Source organism: Dryobates pubescens, chromosome 34 (genome assembly GCF_014839835.1).
Source record: "Dryobates pubescens isolate bDryPub1 chromosome 34, bDryPub1.pri, whole genome shotgun sequence".
Taxonomy (NCBI): domain Eukaryota; kingdom Metazoa; phylum Chordata; class Aves; order Piciformes; family Picidae; genus Dryobates; species Dryobates pubescens.
In genome coordinates, this window is record NC_071645.1 from 99,615 (window position 1) to 119,038 (window position 19,424).

Below are 19,424 nucleotides of genomic sequence, written 5' to 3' on the forward strand. Positions count from 1 at the left end.
CTGTCTCAAGTTGAAAGTTGCATGCAGGGGTCTTTGGTGCAGTTTCAGTGAGCCATGCTCTTGCTTAGCTGGCCACAGTAGCCCACAAACACCAGTATCCCAGATTCTCAGTGTAACAAGCAGTTTAGGGAATGAAATGTAAAGATAATGCTCAGCCACTCTGGTCCCAAACTTGCAGATGAAACAAGTAGTGATGCAAAGATGCATAGGCAACCAGGACAAGTCCAGACAGAAGAGACAGAACAGATACCTGTGATGCTCACAGCTGCTCCCATTCCAGGTCCTGCCAGGACACTTGGAGCAACTGCAAGGAGGGCGTGCTGAGGCAAAGTTTAGGGAAGTATTACCTTTAGATTCTGCGTCCTGTGAAGGGGTGCTGGTTTCTCGCTGTTCTCCAGAGTCCACCGAGATGCTTCGTTCCCGTTTCACCTTGCCCTTCAAAGAACTGAAGTTTGGGACAGTGTTCTGGCTGGTTTTCAGTCCAGAGTTGCCAGGAGAGATCTGACTGGCCTTGCTGCCATGGCTGCCCACACCTACGCCCTTAGAGCCCAGGCTGCAGGTGGGTGCTTGGCTCACGTTGTGGTGCTGGGCCGGGGCACCGCTGCTGCCTGCCTTGCCATGGCTGGGCAGTTTGTTGTCAGGGTGCATTGGATTGGCTAAAGCTTCCCGCAGCGCCAGTGGAGGGAGCTCCCGGGTGCTTCGATCAGAAACCTGCAAAAGAAGTGAGCAGGGTACCCTTCACCTGGGCACAGGTTCCAGAGCCACAGCCCCAGGACAGGGCACTGGGACTGCTGCAGGTTGCAGGGCCAGACAAGCCTGTGGCAAGGCCCAGAGCTGCTTGTGCAGGAATTAGCCTTGGTCCCTTCAAACAAAGGACCCTGCTCTGCAGTTAGCTTCATGCAGACACATATAGCAAAATCCCTCCTAGGCACAGCAGGCCTGCCACTGGCATGGGTACAAGAGCCTCTGTTCTGAGGCCATGATGAGAATGGGGTGCTCCCAGCCAGCCTGACCCTTTGGTAAGTGAAAGGATCCTTAGAGCTATTGCGCACGCTTTCCCCAGAGCTCTGACAGCTTTGTGACCCAGGACAGAAATCTAGCGCCCTGCTGGCTCCAGGGACCCTTCTGCTGCTCTGCAAAACACACAGGAAACAACTGAACAGACAGAAAATGGTCTTGATGCAGGTCTATACAAAGAAAGCTGGGATGGGACAGGGGAGGACTAAGAAGGTCCAGGCAGCTGAGAAGGTGGCAGCAATGGACTGCAAGGCAAGGGCAGAGCCAGGAAGCACTACTCAGCTAAGTGGTATCCCTGTCTCTCCCAGGGGCCTGAGGGACCATGCTGGCTCCTGCTCCAGGGCCCTGGGTGAGGGAGAACCCACTTCAGCAGCAGCTTCCAGCCTAGCAGGCTGATGCAATGTGCCATGGGTTTGCCAGGATAGCAAGGTGAGGCACTCCTGCTCCAGCCCCAGCCCCATTTCCCAACTAGCCCCACAAGCTGAGACAGAGTGTTTTGGGCAAGAGTCAGTTGGGGCACAGCACACAAGCTTCTGGGCTGGAGGATGTGCATGCAGCTGAGCAATGCTGCAACAGCACTTCTTGCAGGATCTGTTTGCCTTGGGAGACTCTCTTACGCTTGTGCTGGGATTCCTCCCCTCAGAGCTCTGCACGGGCAGTAGAGATGACCAGGATGCAGCTCTGCAGTACCACAGCACAAAGTGCTCAGGCATTTTGCATGTTCTGGAAGGCTGCTACTGACCCTCAGACCAACAGACCACCCTGGTAGCTGCATCACGCATCCCTCTTGGCCTCTGAGTACCTCCTACTTGTAGTAAGTAGTCTTCAGCATGGCACAGATAGTGTGGGACATCAGCCAGCTTCACCTCATGGGCTACTGGAGCAGGCAGAGGACATTCCTGACCTTCAGGCATAGCTTTTACACGTTGTCACTTCCTGGCCTGAACTGCATTCACAGCTAAATCCTCAGAGGTAGTCTCAGCACAAAAAGATTCACAGCCCCATAAGAACTAGTCCTGGCTGTCTTCACCTAAAGCACATAGCTCTTCCTGCATCAGAATCCCATGTTCCTCTGCTACAGCCTCCTTGCTACCCCAGCCAGCGGCCCCAAAGCTGCAGAGACCACTGCTGCCTGTCCTCACTACTTCTCAGGGACCAGGGGAGAAGGAGAGTAAACCATGTGTGCGTGGTGGTTGAGGTATTACTGTTTGCTCATGCTTGCTGTGAGCTTTGCATGACGCCCCCACAATGCACTCGGAAACCTTTACTGTGCATGCACAGGCAGAGAAAATTCCCAGCACGTGGAGGTTACTGGGTCTGTGGTCTGCTCCTCCCATCTGGACTACGCAGGCCAGATGCGGCGCATAGATTCCTTCTAACAGCCAGGGGCAGGAAGCACCGGCCCCAGAGCGAGCCCCGCGTCTCCTAACAGCGCCGCAAAGCTCAGCAGTGCTACGCACGCTGCCACTGCCTTGCCAAAGGCGGGCCTGAAGACGTGCCACTGGCAAAACCCAAGCACTCACTCTGCTAGGGCAAAACACCATACCCAGAACAGCACACAAGCAAAGAGCAGAGCACACTGGCAGGCCCGTGATCCCCGAAAGACGGTGATTGCTGCAGCTTGCCATCTAGCGCCAGTGAATTCCCTGCCTGCAGCTGTGCCTTCTCGGCATCTGCCTCCCCGCAAGGCAAGGCTGAGCCGGTGGCTGGCTGGCACCGATCGAGAGCACCCTGCACCAACAGCGCTCTGCACAGCCCGCCCAGGCATTCCTGGTTAGTGGGATCGTCGATGCACAGCTTGCCCTATCACCGCTTTCTAAGTAGCGAGTCGTTAGTTGCTCCCTCCTCCTCCGCCTCCTCCCCACGCACCTCAGCGAGGGTTCTGCTCTCGCCTGGAGGAAGATGGTGAGCCACAGCGCTGATTAATTTTCACAGCACATAAGGGAGTTGCTAGCCCTTTAAGTGTCAGCCAGGCTCGCTCGCTGCCTCTTGTTCTCCAGGGACCTATTAATAGCAGCTGGAAAGATCACATCACTCTCTGGATATTTATACCCCTTATTCCACACCAGGAGAGATTTATGTCAGAGCTGCGGTCCCAATGCCTGCCCAATTGCTCTGTCAAACCACTTGCAAGGGGAGGAGTGCAGGAACAGGGAAGGAGACACGGAGAGGGCAAGCGAGGAGGAGGATAGGGTCCATATGGCACAAGCTGCAGCGCTAAGCACACCCACTGCCTGCAGCCGGTGGCTGGCCAGCCGCAGGGAGCCTTCAGCCCTGCAGGAAGAGCTGCTGCCAGGCAGCGTTCCAGAAAGCAAGCCCTGCAGCAGCTCCCACTGTTGGTGGCCCACAGCCTCTGCCGGCTGCGCTGCAATCTTTGCAACACATTGCACCGTGGTCCCATAGTTCACAAACCAACTGACAGCAGGGTGCAGCTAGACCAACAAGACAGTGCCGCCACTTTCGGTGATCGGCTGGGAGAGGCAGGTCTGCCTGTGGCACATCTGCATGGCTATTCACGGGAGATCCCAACGTGCTCTGCCTACAGCGCGAACGCTCAGCAGCACTGCAGCACAGCCCTGGAATCCCATAGCACAGGCATGTGAATACCTTGGGAAAGGAAGAAGAAAATTGGGCCCCACTAAGACCACACATGCAGCGTCAAGAGAATAACTCTGGAGATGTGCCCATCCGCTGCCTCTCTAGTCCTCAGGTCAGACTGCAGGGAACACATCCATTGAGCCTGAAGGACCTGGCAGCCACCACAGCAAAACCTTCAGATGCTGCCTGCAGCGTGGACAGAATATAATAGAATAGAATAGACCAGACCAGGTTGGAAGAGACCTTTGAGGTCATTGAGTCCAACCCATCATCCAACACTATCAACTAAACCATGGCACCAAGTACCCCATACAGTCTCTTCCTAAACACCTCCAGTGATGATGACTCCACCACCTCCCTGGGCAGCCCATCCCAAGGCCAATCTCTCTTTCTGGGAGGAATTTCTTCCTAACATCCAGCCTAAACCTCCCCTGACACAGCTTGAGACTATGTCCTCTTGTTCTGTTGCTGGTTGCCTGGGAGAAGAGACCAACCCCCACCTGGCTACAACCTCCCTTCAGGGAGTTGTAGAGAGCAATAAGATCTCCCCAGAGCCTCCTCTTCTACCGGCTAAGCAACCCCAGCTCCCTCAGCCTCTCCTCACAGGGCTGTGCTCCAGACCCCTCCCCAGCTTTATTGCCCTTCTCTGGACATCTTCCAGCAGCTCAACCTCTTTCCTAAACTGAGGAGCCCAGAACTGGACACAGGACTCAAGGTGTGGCCTAACCAGTGCTGAGCACAGGGCAGAATGACTTCCCTGCTCCTGCTGGCCACACTGTTCCTGATACAGGCCAGGATGCCATTTGCCTTCTTGGCCACCTGGGCACACTGCTGGCTCATATTCAGCCTACTATCAACCAGTATCCCCAGGTCCCTTTCTGCCTGGCTGCTCTCCAGCCACTCTGACCCCAGCCTGTAGCACTGCATGGGGTTGCTGTGGCCAATGTGCAGAACCTGGCACTTGGATGTGTTCAATCTCATGCCCTTGGACTCTGCCCATCTGTCCAGCCTGGCAAGGTCCCTCTGCAGAGCTCTCCTACCCTCTAACAGACCAACACCTGCCCCTGGTGTCATCTGCAAATTTACTGCTGATGGACTCAATGCCCTCATCCAGATCATCAGTAAAGATATTGAACAGGATGGGGCCCAGCACTGATCCCTGGGGCACACCACTAGTGCCTGGCTGCCAGCTGGATGTGGCACCATTCACCACCACTCTCTGGGCTCAGCCTTCAGCCAGTTCCCACATCCACCAGGCAGTCACCTGGGCATAGAAGGAGATCAGGTTGGTCAGGCAGGATCTGCCCTTCCTAAATCCATGCTGGCTGGGCCTGATCCCTTGGCCATCCTCTAAGTGCCGTGTGACTGCACTCAAGATGACCTGTTCCATAACCTTGCCTGGCACTGAGGTCAGGCTGACAGGCCTGGAATTCCCTGGCTCATCCAACCGGCCCTTCTTGTGGATGGGCACCACGTTGGCAGCTTCCAGTCATCTGGGACCTCTCCAGTGAGCCAGGACTGCTGAAAAATGATGGAGAGCGGCTTGGCCAGCTCATCTGCCAGCTCTCTCAGCACCCTAGGATGGATCCCATCCAGTCCCATGGACTTGTGGGGATCCAAGCGGCTAAGGAGGTCTCTAACTACTTCCTCCTGCTCCCTGGCTCCATCTGCCAGCTCAGTTCATTGCCCATCCAGGCCATCTGCCCCGGCGGCTCATCTTCCGGCACACTGCTCTGAGCCTTCAAGAGTTCCTTCTGGAAGCAGCTGCAGCCCTCCTGGACCCCTTTGTTTTTAAGGGCTGTTTCCCAAGGTACCTTCTGAGTTAGTTCCTTGAGTAACCTGAAGTCTGCCCTCTGGAAGTCCAGAGTGGAGGTTTTGTTGCTGCCCCTCTAAGCTTGACTGCATATTAAACACTCAGTTATCTCATGGTCACTGGAGCCCAGACAGCCTCCAACCACCACATCCCCACCAGCCCTTTTCTGCTTGTAAAAAGGAGGTCAAGCAAAGCCTTACCCCTGGTAGGCTCACACAGCAACTGGGATAAGAAGCTATCCTCCATACACTCTAAGAACCATCTAGACTGCCTCCTCTCTACTGCGTTAAGTTCCCAGCAGATATCAGACAGGTTAAAATCACCCATAAGAAAGAGGACTGGTGATCTTGAGACAGCCTCTAGCTGCCTATAGAATAATTCATCAACTCCTTCATCCTGGTTGGGTGGTCTACAACAGACTCCAACCAGGATGTCTGCCTTGTTGGTCTTCCCTCTAACTTTCACCCACGGGCACTCAACCTGATCATCCTGAGCCTCAATGGCTACCAGATCCCTCCAGAATGTGGCATTCTAGGTTATCTTTCTTTGTTGTTGTTGTTTGGGAGCAGCCTGTTGTTCCAGGGAGGACGTCCAATCCCTTGCCATAGCCAGCCACAGGACAAAGCCATACTGGGCTGATGACAGGCCCTGGCTCAACCTTGGCAAGCTTTCCTCTTCCAGTCTTTACTGAGACTGACCACACTCCCCTCATAATTCTGAATGAGAGAAACACCAGATCCAGATGCCTGTGGATGCTACTCTGCTTTTTGGAGTTGCAACAGATGGATCCTGTTGCAGATGCATAGTGGGGGTCCACCCTTGTCTCCCACCTGTTTGGTTGTTGCAGGCTAATAGGCATCTTGATTGCTTATAGATCTCTGCACACACCCCCAGATTCAGACAGGATTCAGGGAGGCATGCTACACATCTGGAGCACAAAAGAGAATTAATTAGGAAATAGATACATGGGAAGATAAATGATCCAAGACAACACAAAGCAGAGTGCAACTTCGCAATACACCCACTTCAGCACAGGAGTTTTAAAGACAATAGCAAACTGAATGCCCAATGGCTAAAGCACGGAGCCAAGACTCCTGGCTCTCAATCCCATGAGCAACATCCCAAGCAAGATACACTGCTTCTGGGTGTCCCAAGTCCCCCTTCATTAAAGGGGCAGACAACTCAGCCTACCTCATGCGAGGGGACAGTTTGCAAGGCACAATAAACCCTATCCAACGCAGTACTGCACAGACAGTATTTGTGCTCGGCACATCAGAAAAGCCACAGCTTTAAAGCTGGGACCTTAGCAGACAAGAAACTCAAAACAAAGCAAGAAAAGCTGCTTTCAGCAGGTCTCCTTCAGTATGCTCTGAACAGCAGCAGAGGGGGAGGAGGAAGCTCTGGGTGAGGAGAGACTGGGTTGACATTCCCAATCCCGGAACCACTAGCCGATAGCTGAAGAAACCTGAAACCCCTCTGCATTCCCAGAGGGCTTTCTGGTGAGTCATGTTCCCGCTCGCTCCACAGGACCGTAACAGATTCCTACCGCTGCAAGAACTCGGAGCCCATGCCTGGCTCCCGATAGGGCAGGAAAACCTCGTGCCTGCCAGCCTGCCTGCCCCACAGCTGCCACATCTTGGTGCTAGCTAGCTGACATTGCTGCTGCCCCTATGGGGAGAAAGGGTGAACGGGGAAGCCGGGAAACCAGAGTCATGATGATTCAAGAAGGAAGGAGCTTCATTGCACCTCACTCCCATCAGATGCTGGGGACAGCTCTTGAGAAACCCAGATGGCTACTAACTTGCACATACACAATGAGGACCAGAACCCCAGGCCTCCTGAGCTGTGCTGACATGCTCCATGGCTTGCAGACACTCAACACACAAGACAAGTCATAACAGAATGATGCAACGAGGAGCAGAAAGTCACCCAGCTCCTCTCCACCAGCCAGTCAGGAAGTAATAAGCCCAGGCTGCCATTACAAACACCTCAGCACATCCCCTCTGCTGATCAGCGCCCACCCACTATGAGCAGCAATCCTGGGACAAATCCGATCCAAAATGTCCCATGGACACCGCAACAAACTCAAGTGGAACACATTGGCTTTGGAAATCAGAGGTCCAAGGCAAGCTCAAGGCCTTCTTGAAGCAAGGCATTAGGCAGAGCACAGCAAAAGGAGAGACACCCCTGTGAAATACCTCTCACCCCAAGTCTGGAAGAGATCATAGGCACACTGCCTACCAGTCCTCTCAGGGTTAATAGTGGAGGGGGCTGGAACGCCTCCAAGGAAATATACTATTTAATTACATTGAGAATATTTCAGAGGCAAAGACTACAATGCACTTTCCTGAAGAAGTCTGGGATGATTTCTGATTTGAGAAAATACCTTTACCCATGCAAAAACAGTTGTTCCAAACCAATCCTTTTTGCAAGATCATTCAGTGGGTTTTGAGTGTGTTCCAGCAAGAAACAGCATTGATGTCATCCAGACAGCTCCAGCCAGGAGGCAATAATGGGTTCTAACAGCCAGGTGACTCCTGCAACCCACCTGAGCCTGACAGGCACTGCTCCAAGCCAGCATGACATTTAGTGGCCAACAACTGAAGGAGCACTCCCCAGCCTCATACAGGAGCACTCTCCTGAGCAGAGCAGACACCCCAGGCTGCTGCTGCCAGAGGTATTCATAGCTGTCCCTTGCTTTGGCCAGCCAAACTCAGACGCCAGGAGGCAGGGAGCTCCGCAGGGCAAGACTCCGCTGACAAGAGTCATCTGCTTTGAATGCATCATGAAGTTGCCTTGCTCTTCTATCATCACACCCACAGCCCAGAGAAGCCCATTTTCCCATCTATTCAGTTCTTGAATCTTCCTCACACCCCTTTACGTGGCAGAAAATGTGGCATGCTTGAAAGCTGTACCGGAGGATTCTGAAAGACCTGCACTGAGAATCTGACTGTTGAATCCCAGCAGTTCTCAGTCATCTTGGCAGGCCCTGCCGACCTCTTGCCACTTGGAGCCGCCTCAGCAACAACGCATTTCGGCAGGACTGCTTGACCACAAGTCTCCACCATCCTGAGTAGGACAAACTCTGAGACTCATGTTCCTTTCCACCTAAGCACAGGCATCTCCAGGTAATGCAGGTGGAAAGAGAGGCTCAGAAGCAGCAAGGCAAATTAGGAATGCCACTTGCCTTCTGCCCTGCACCCTGCCACCCACCTGCTGCAGCCTCAATCCGTCAGCAACAGAAGAGCTCTTCTGAGCACTTCCTTGCCCCTATCTCAATAGTTTTCCCCACCCTGCTGCTGCTGGCTGCACTCTCAGGAGAGCCTCCTCCTCCTGCCCTGTGTTCAGGAAGTCTCCAGGTCTACAATCAAATTTGCAGATCCTTCCAGCTTCCAAGTCCAACTGGCACATTCCCTACAGAAACTCTGCATGTGCCAGACATTACTTGACCATCACACATGGCTCTACTGGGATGATAATGAGGAATTATTTCATACACTGGATCGTGTGACTTGCTGGGGATGGGTCAGTGAGGAACCTGCAGGAAGCTCAAAGCACAGCCACCTGCACGTTGCAGCTTGGCAGGCTGCAGTGCTGTAACAGCATCTAGTAGGTGTGGTCAGGGAGCAAAGCCAGAAGACTCTTCCAAAGGTACTGCTGTTGCCCAGGGAGCTTAAATTCCCTCCAAGGCAGGAGCTCTTCCCACAGTATGCAATATTTGGCCAGAGTCACGGGCTGCTGCAAGAGCTGGACACACACACAGACTTTGGTAATTGCCTTGAAGATCATAGAATCATAGAATTGTTAGGGCTGATCCTCCAATTCCAAGCTCCCTGCCACAGGCAGGGACACCTCACACTAGGTTGCTCAGAACATGGCTATGCTGGGAGCACAAAGACAAGCTCACCTACACGCAAGGGGAAGGTTTCCCTGGGAACACTCCCCTGGCAGCTAGCACTGCAGGTTGCAACATGAGGCCTCAGCACAGACCTCCCTGTGTGGTTGCCACATGGGATTAAAAGACCTCCTCGGGCCATTCCCACTGCGTTTGTCTACTAGGGTAACCAAGACTGGGTTGAGCGATGCTGAAAGCCTACCAGGTGAGCTGCACCTCACACTGCCTTCTCCAGCTCCCTAGGCAGCAGGGCTGATAGCCAAGTCCTTCAAAACACAACTTTCCTACAAGAATCACAAGGGAGCCAAGTCTTGCCCAGCGCCACACGTGTCAGGCAAATGCCTGATGCAGCTAAGCCCGTGAGGATGGCGGTTCAACGGTGTCCGGATGTCAGGATCCTTGGCAATAACTGAAGAAGCCCACGAGAGTCCAGCGTGTGCAAGACTGCAACCCAGCGATGCCAGAGCTTCATGAGGAGCTCCTGATCTTCAGCACAACCATTTCTGCTCTTTTTTAGCAGGGGCTTTTTCTGCAGGGCTCCATGATGTTCTAGTCATTGTCAACAAGGCCATCTTTTCCTTGGCACCACCTCCAAGACAGAGAGACAAGAGCTCCTGAGCACTGTGTGGTCTGTTGCCTATGGCTGGTCCAGCTTCATGCCAGCTGTTGGGAAGCAGCAGGAGATTTTCCAGGGTGTTGTGCCCAGCACCCCATCTCTGGGCTGGAGGCAGAGCCTGTGGAATGAAGCCACTAGGTGTCACCGTCACCCAGGGCACCCACAGCCTCACCAGGGCTGAGCACAGGCCAATTTGCTGCACCTCCCAGGCTGGCACAGGAGCTTTGCACCTGGACCACTGCCTTCCTGCACAGCCCACCCCTTACGCCAGGGACTCTGTAAGGTTCACATGGGTGTGCTGGGAAGGAAGAGCCATGCTCCATACCCCTGCAGCAGACACTTACCCAGATAAAGGCAGCACAGAGATGCATGCTGCAAATGAGGGCCAGACATCCCATACTGCCTTGCAGAAAATCTGCCTCACAATGACACCTTTCCCTCTCAGCCCAACAATGCAAGCTCAGGCCACTTTCCAGACTGAAGAAGGGCACGATCTTTGCAGACAGAGTTCTAACAGGAAATCCTTGTGGTAGGGGCACCCCTGCCACCTCTCAAAGCCAATCCCAGCTGCAACACACTGTACAGCCAGCAGTGCAATAAGCAGGCTTGCCTTTGAAGAGGCTCATGACAGAGGAAATGAGACATTTAAGCCACATGCAGGAAGGCTTGGTCTGACAGCCCTACTCTGACCTGACTACATACATTTTTCAGCTCACTCCGTGTCTTGGCCCGGTCTCCACATGCACACGGGCTAGGGAAGAGCTGGGCTCCAGCACCCAGCCCTGGTGCTAAATGCAATGTCCAAAGAACACACTCTCACAAAAGCACAGGCTGGAACACTAGCAAACTGCCCTGACTACAGCAGTGAGCACACAGAGGTACCCCAGCTCATGAGGGCAGAGGAGGGAAACAAGGCTGGCAGGCTGCACCTTGCCCCTGTGCCACCCTCTGCCAGCCTAGACTGCAGAAGAGATGCAGAGTAGCCCAGTGCTTCTCCAGGGCTATAAATACCAGGCCCAGCACGCAGCAAGCCTGGCCTCTATATTTAAACCCTATCTGAGGTCACTTCCTTTTCCCAGCAGCTCCTTCCAGTCCCTACTCCCTCGGCTCATATTTGCATGCGATCATGACTAAGGCACATTGGGGTTTAAGGTCAGAGGGGAAGCAGCCTTGCATCTGCCTCGCAGGAAATTCCACTCTGGGAAATCCTTCACCTTCCCCAGCATGGATCAGATCGGCACAGGCAGCAGAGATCCCGCTACTAAAGTAGTGGCAACTGCCTGCTGGGACTCCTGTGATGGGCTGGAGAGGGAGAGAGAGACCTCAAGGAGTGGGGACCCCATGCCTACCACCTGGATTTACCATCAGAGGCTTGCACTGATCTGGGAAGGAGTTTCCCCACAGCACACCCCAAAAGGGCAGTTGCTCCATCCCATGACCATACTTCACCCCCAGAAGCCTTCTCTGCACCTGAGGCAAAATTCTCCAGCTTCTCCCACTCAGGGGGAGCAAAGAGGCACAGCCTTGCCCCAGACATAGCCCCAGTTCACAGGGTCTACTTTGCCCTTATGCAATAGCTTCCATGGCAAATCCAGCTTTTCCAGGGCCACAGCGATCTAACCTTGGCACAGGTCTTCAACTACCTCATGAGACACAAGCAGAAAGAGCCAGAAATTGCCCCATCTCACTAACTGCAGCCCTCAGAGGAGCAGTGAGTCCCCTGTGTAACAGCAGCCAAACATCCCCAGGAAGGGAGGAGGGACCAAACGGCAGCCTGCCCCGGGGACTGCCTCCAGGGATCCCTGCTTCTCCACCAGCAGAGAGGGCTCATGAACTTGCCATGTACCCAACACTTCTGACCCTCCTCCAACCTTCACAACCGAGGCTCGGGGGATGCTTTGGGGTTTGCAGTGGTCCCTGTGGCCAGGTACCTAAACTGTAGCAGTTCCATTTGCACTTGGTACAGTAACCGTGGCCATCAGGTGCTCCCAGCTCAGCCCCTGGCTCCGCACGCCCAACTCCAGTTACGTTGTTATTTGAAAACCAGAACATACTGAAAAGCCATTGCTGGGGTGAAAAGGAGCAAGGGAAGAGTGCAAAGGCTGCCTGGTGGGAGAAGTGTAGAGAACAGATTGTTTGGAAGCAGGGTAGCTGTTTAGGTTACAATATAAGCAAATTAGCTGCAGGGCTTGCAGCAGCATCTCATAGGTTTCAAAGTTCTGGGCTGTCTGGATGATTGAGCTGATCTGCAAGTCTGTCAGCATGAGAAACGCTGGGATAGACGTCTCTGAACACCAGCAGCCAGAAAGGCTCCCATCACCAGTCTCAGCATGCCAGCCTCTTCCTCTCTCTCATCCCATGGATTCTGGAGATGGAACCTGCAACAAAGCAGGGATTCTGAGGCAGCCCTATAATCCCCGGAGTCAGCTGATGGGGAAGCAAGCGTGGCAGAAAGCTGCAGGGAAGCGTTGCTGCTACCGAAAGACAAGTGGTGCAGAGCTGGCCAGCAGAGTGGGAGCTGGTGTCCAGCTCCTTTGGCTAGTGACAGAGTACCCTGTTTAGCACAGGGTCACCAGGCTCTGGCTCTGAGCTTGCACCCTGGCAGTGTGAGCACACTGGTGAGGCATGCCCACGCTCTCCAAGGCTGCACCTCTAGTAACAACAGGAACCAGAAGCCACAAGAGAGCAGGAGCAGCTCACTGGCCTGGATCACGTTAAGGGACAGGAAGGAAGCATTTCGGTCCGGCTGGAATCGCTTTGAACAGCTGCCGCACCGATGCCTCAGCCGCTGGAATTAGCACCCCGCACCCCGACGTCCCACTCCTAAAGACAGGTCCTGTCTCCGGCACATGCATCAGGGCCAGCACAAGGCAGCTGCTGGCAGCTGTGCCGGAGCTGGATGAAGGCTGCTCCCAAAACAAGGTCACAGGAGCAAGCAGTCTGAAAGAAAGCAGAGGGCCTCCCTATGCCTTGTCAGAGGAAATCAAGGCTCAGCAGGGCCCTGCCTCTCCGTGTACCTCTTCACCACAGGCATGTGTTAGCTATCCTCAAAACAGCAGCAACCGGAGCGTTTGGAGGCAGCTGTCAGAGAGAGGCTGGCACTCCCCTGCAGCTCCCCTCCTTGTACTAGAGGGTGGTGGTAGCTCCTCCACCTGCTCAGTGACTGCCTCCTCCCTGCCCACTGTGCAGCAAGCTGCTGGCAGGAAGAGGGTTAACGATGCCCAGGGAGCTGCAGGCAGCCTCCTCCTTGCCCTCTCAGAGACAATGGGGCCATTGTGGGAGGCCAGGCAAGTGTGGGCAGATCCCTGGGACTGGCTGTAACCCACTGGGTGGGTACCTGCTGCCAAACACTTTCCTCCTCCATGCAGGTAGAAGAAGAATGGTGGCTGCTGGCCCCTCCCATGAGCCCTGGAAGAAAACAGTGCCAGCCCAGCCACAGGAACATCACGCCAGCGTGCCCGGTTGCCTTGCTGAGCAGTCTTGCTCCTTCCCATTTGTCTGGGTACAAAATGCAGCCAGAGAGCCAGAGGCACAAAGGTGCCAGCCGACACCAGCGTTGAGCAGACCAGGCTGTGAGCCGGCTGCTGAACACTGCCAGCCCCGAACCTGCGTCTCCAGCAGGATCAGCTGCACTCTCAGGATGTGCTGCAGGGGGACTGGAGAAGGAAGAACCAGGTCTTTGTCACTTCAAAGTCACATTTCAGTGGTGGGGCAAGTACTGACCTGGGACCAAGAGCTTCTGAGAAACTCCTCAACTCGACACACACAGGAGCAGTGAGAACACAACTGTGTGTAAAAAGGGGACAAGAGTGACTGCTTTCCAAGCCTCCATAGTCTGAAACTGGGATGAATAAGCAAGGGAGCAAGCAGCTCAAACATACTCCCAACTCCTACAGGCTTTCATCTCCTTGCCCCAGCACGTCAGTGCAAAGACAGCTGGGGATGCTTCACATTCACACCCCCAGGACACAGGACTGACCCCCAACACAACAGCAGCACTGCTGGGAAGCCCTGCACCAAGGCAAGACCAGTACTCTTGGGTGTGGGATCAGTGTACACAACAAACTTGGCTCACTGAATTGTACACTGAACATCTGTGTGACACCCTTGGCCAGGAACCTGCCTCGGGACTATGCCCAACTTACAGCCACTGTATGCTGCCTCCACCACCAGAAGCTGCTCCGGTTGGCCCACAGCAGTACAAAGAGAAGTGAAAACCATCTCTGTGTCCTGGGCACTGCCTTCCCAGGACCCCTGTGCTGGGCATGAGCCCACAGGCAATGCTGCAGAGCATAGCTCCAAATACCTGGATTAGTCCAAGCCCAAACAGGGGGAAGATGCACGTTGTGTGTGCACAGCCTCTGCAGCTCAAACCTTACAGGACATTTGGAAAACGTGTCCCTTCCCATTTGAGACTGTAGCTTCTTCCCTCGTTTCACAGCCAGGCTAAACCCCCATTTTCAGGAGCACAAACACCAGCTGGCACATTTCAATAACCCAGCAGCACCAGCTCTGACAGCAGTCCCCAACTCCCTTTCTTTTTCATCCAGCTTCCTGGTGTCCTGCGCCAGCTCAGGACCAGCACCGCTCCCTAGTTTTGCCACAGCCAGCCTGACAAACAGCTCGAGCATGTTCACACAGCTCCCTGGGTCTGTACCCCGGTTCATGCTTGCAGAGCTGGAATGCTCTCCCCTGCAAGTCCCAGGTAACTATTCTGTCATTTCCTTATGTTCTCCCACCTGAGGGCATCACTTTCTTCCTTGCCCCTAGACTGCTTTCTCCTGCTTATGTTGCTCAGCTTTGTTAAGCCCATTTCAAGACAGACATACAAGTTAAATAAAACACAACTTCAGGTCCCATATAGGAGGCCAGGTGTTCTCAGAGAAAGGGCTACAAACAGATATGTCTTATAAACTTTGCAGCCAACCAGTTCAGCCTGCAAATGGATTTCACTCTTCCCTAAATACCTGAGCAAGAGGACACAAGTGAAGGGCAGGTGAAAATACCTGATGAACCTGGCAGGGCAGGTTTAATCTGTGTGTTGCTATAAGACAGAAAGCCCAAAAGAAAGCATAATCTCTCCTTCCAACAAGGAAAAGGAAGAATCTGGGTAACCTCTGGCAAGAAGAGGGGCAGAGAGAAGAAAAAAACCCAAAAACAACACAGGGAAAAAAGAAAAGAAAAAATGAGGGCAACAGAGACAAAACAATCTTTGTCCTCGTTTTGCTGGTCACGCAATCACAGGGCAGCCACAGTACCCACTGCCCCAGCTTGGACAGCAAGCAATAAGCAAGACCAGCCCAGTTTCACAGAGGCTTAGAAAAAGCAAGCCCTGTGGTCTAGGGAAAGCTGCATCTCTGCACTTGAAAAAGAGGCAGAGCATAGAGAGGATTTCCAGACTACACTGATAATCGGCTCACAGAAACCAGATCGGACAGACAGCACACCCTCAGAGGTCACCATGCAGATCCACAATGTTCCCTTCAGATACTGTTCCTTTAAAGGTGGCTCCAGAGACCACACAAGGGTTAAAACTGCCTATAAATATCTGTTCTCAGCAGGGCTGTTGCTCTGAACCCTCCAGCCATCTGTTCTAGCAATCCCTCCATCTAAGACACTAACATCTGAAACACGCTCACAATTCTTAGGAGTGCTCCCAAAAATAGCCCAGCAGCGTGGCTTTGCTGCCTTGCCTGTGCCAGCAGGGGCCCGGAGCTGTGCCACACAACCGTGCCAGCTGCTGCCGAGCAGGCACCAGCGCGGCGCTGGCTGCACCCGTGTCGGCGTGGGTGCTCTGGCTGCAGCTCCCCGTGAGCCTGTGCAGGCACGTTCACGCCGGCACCGACCTGCATCTGTACGCATGTGCACGCCTGCACCAGCATGTGGGCGTGAGAGAAAGTGGAAGCCTCTCTGCCGGTGGGTGCAATGGCAGTCCTGCCATGCCCTCTTCCCTCACAGGATATGGCCAGGCACACCTCCCACTGCAGCTCAGCCCTGCTTGCCTTCATCCTGGACCAGGTTGTCCTGTGAGGTCCCACTGTCCCCAGGCCCTGGCATTGAAATCCAGCCAGCCAGCCTGCACTACAGCACAGCAAGGAAGGGAGGATGCCAGCTCTCTTGTTGAACACTTGGCTCAGCAAATTTGGCAACTCCACCTCCAGGCACCAGAACCTCTCTGTGAAAGCAAGCAAAGCCTGATCTGTGTGAGGCCAGGGACACACCACCCTGCTCACCTTCAGCTGGGGCCTGCAGGATTTCCTCAAGGAGAGAGAAGAGGCAAGGCTCCTACCGCAGACACAACAGCTTTCTCCTGGAGCGGAATGGGCTCCAAGTCTCTCATAGCTTTTCACAAGAGTGAAAGACATTAGTAGGTTCATTCACCCTTCCACCAAGTGCCAAGCCCAACAGCCTCATTCCACATGGGCAAGTCCAGGAGACAATGATCATCCTCACACAAGGCAAAATGGGACACGAACTGTCAGTTCCCAAATCCAGGAAACATTGATCCAGGTATTGATCTGCTGCAGGAGTTTGTGTTTGTTTAAAAGTTTGCCCATGGTTCAGACCCCAACACAAGCATCTTTCCTGGTGATGATGCTGGAAACGGACTTTGCCAAACTCCAGTCACCTGCCTGGGGACCAGAATGTAAGCAGGTGTGGAAGTTAAGTACTCCTCCTCCAGGATGAGGAGACCACCTCTTCCATTCCCCCAACACTAAAAACCATGTTGCTGGGTAGAGAAACACCATAAACAGCTGTAAAGCAGCACTGGCAATTTGAGGAGCCCAGCACAGCAAGTGGGGAAAATGGCAGGAGGAAGGCCAGGCAGTTTGTCAGAGGTTTCAGATCGTGAGGAGGAAAGGATTCAAACATCAGATCTATTTCAGGATTATTTACACACACACACACCTCTTTCTCTCAGAAAGAGCAATGGGATTACAAGATCTCCACTAGTTTGCAGTCCAACCAGACAAGGGCCGGAGAACCAAAATAAGACACTGACCAGGACAACATGGAACTGACAAGCCTTGTTTGCTTCTCTCTAGAGCAAACAAACAAAACCACCTAAGTACCAGGCTGAAGAAGTTACCCACTAACAGAGACAACAGCTTCCAAAAGCACTGCAAACAAATAGCTCCTGGGCCAGCTCAGGCCCCCAGTGGGTTCCACATTTGGCAGGAAACAATGGTCTCACATCAGCACCCAAATATGGGTGCCAGCAATCTGCAGGTCACTCTGAGTTACTATATTCCCTTTCAAACTACTCTTGGTCTTCTCCTGTCCCGGACATTTGCTGAGTGAATTACTGCAAGTAACTTTAAGGGAAAAGTGTGGTCACATCAGGCACAGTTATTCCATTAGATAGACACTCAGATACTGCTACAGAGCTCTCCTCTTCCCACACGTCGTCAGCCCTAAAGGCATAAGCTTTTAAGAGACAAGGAAGACAAGCGAGGATAGGCTGAGGACACAAATGCAGGAGATGCAGTCCCAGCAGTTACCTTCTCACCTCGAAGTTCCTTCCCCTAGTACTCAACAAATGTGCAGCACCCATTGTCCTCTGCTCACTTCCAGCCCCAGTGATCTCTGCCAACCAGCAAAACCAGATCCCAGCAGCGCTTCTCACTTTTCCTCATCATTCCTGTCCTGCTATCAAGAACTGCAGATGTGAGCACACTGCAGCGCTGTCATAGCCACTTCCAGCTTTATAGTACAGGCAGGGCGATCAATCATCAGAGAAGGGGGGCGGGGGGGGCACAACTGCATGTGCAAAGAGACATCTTTTAGGGACTGAGAGCACTATCATCGCCCTCGTGCCTGCACTGCCATGTGGTGAAGAGGCTCAGCCTTACGGGCAGCTCGCAGGCACCCTTCCCCACTGTGTCTCCTTGTGCACCTTGAAGTTGCCTTCATTTCAACGAAGCAAAATATTCTGGAGGATTGATTTTGCCTTTTACATTTCTTAGTCCATCACATCCTGCTAAAATAAAACCCCAGCAAATCAGTTTCTCCCTTTCCGTGCTATTGCTGCCTTGCAAGCATGACTTGCAACCGAGCAGTGATCTAGGATGGAGGAAGCAGCAAACTAGTTCAGACCAGTGCAGGTATCCTCAGATAGCCGCACTGCTCACAGCAGCCAACCAGCTGCTTAGTCTCATGCAGCCCTCTCGCAGAAGCACGCAGAAGCCAGAGTCGGGCCGGAGCACTTGCTGTGACTTGGGCATTTGAAACGGCAAAAATCAACATACAAATTAAGAAAATCTGTCTCTGAAACCAACCAGCCAATTTACATCTTAAAACTCCTCTTGCCTGAGGAGCCTCCTTCATTGGTTCATTAAGATTCACTCCCGTGAGGTGTCACAGGCTCAGTGACTCCCTGGGAATGGGCCACACAGCGAGACTCCACAACCTGGGGCCACAAGCAACAAGCTGAGTTGGCAGGACTTGGATCAGACCTGCCTCACCACTACTCTAGGGTGCCATCTTCCCTCCTGCCCTGGGAGCAGGTCACAGGGAGGCTGCCCACAGATGGACTACAGAAGTTGTAAACATAGCGAGTAACGATGTTTGTGACCAAACCACAGGCCATGGGGCATAAAACCACCCACTGTGAATGCACCCTGCTTCTGCAAGAGCTCAGCTGTGTCTGGGTGCAGGGATACAGGTGGTGGGAACACGAGGTGGGACAGGCTTGTAGCTTCACTGAAAGCCATGGGGAAAGCAAAGCTCCCAAGCCAAGATGCTACAACTGAGAATTAACAGACCAAAGTGTAGGCCCCAAAACGCTGCCAGCAGCAAGCAGGATCTCTCAAACCTTTCACATCCACATTCAAGTCCCAGTACTTCATCACCTCTCTTTCCCTGCCCCCCAACAGCGGGCACTGCCATCGGCCGGCAAAGGCCTGGGCACGACGGGCAGCTCTCCACCCCCTCAGGCAGCATCACTGCAGGCAGATCTAAGAAGGCAAAACCAGGCTGCCATTCTGCACCTTCTCCCCTAGACCTATTCTGAGTTTCCACTTGCCCCAGCACTGAGAAAAAGGAGGCAGAAAGAGGTTTGTTGTCAATACATGAAACTGTCGCTAAGTGAGGGAGGAAAAAAAAAGAAAATCAGGGCGGGGGGGCTGGGGAGAAAGGAGGGAGGGGAGAAAACAGCATTTTCACTTCTGGTGGCCAGCCAGCTGACTGACTCAGCCAGTCTGGTCGCCTGCCATATAGATTTAAAAACAAAACCAAGCTCTCAGAGAGGGGAGAGAAGGGGGTTCGAATGAATGTGCTTTTTTGTTGCGTGTCGAGCAGATTCTAGACTGGCCCAAGATGTGTTTAGCAAAATGGCTTCCCTGCCACATTGCACCCAAGGGCTTGATGCAGAGCAGGGCACAGCACAGGTCTGCTGCCGCTGTGTTGCCAATGCCACACACAACGTGGGACTCCTGCCACAGCACCGCTCCGGACAAACCACTGGGTCTACAAAGAAGCATAGT

General features: G+C 53.5%; 1 protein-coding gene across 4 annotated transcripts in view; it reads right to left on the reverse strand.

Moving 5' to 3' along the window:
* The window catches only part of BCL9L (BCL9 like), a 64,576-nt gene that overhangs the window by 10,820 nt on the left and 34,332 nt on the right, over window positions 1-19,424 (reverse strand). For all 4 annotated transcript variants that reach the window (XM_054175978.1, XM_054175977.1, XM_054175980.1 and 1 more), the window contains exon 2: window positions 348-711. In XM_054175978.1, coding sequence (XP_054031953.1) covers window positions 348-648 — 301 coding nt within the window. In that variant the 5' untranslated portion in view covers window positions 649-711. The remainder of the gene's footprint in view (window positions 1-347; window positions 712-19,424) is intronic.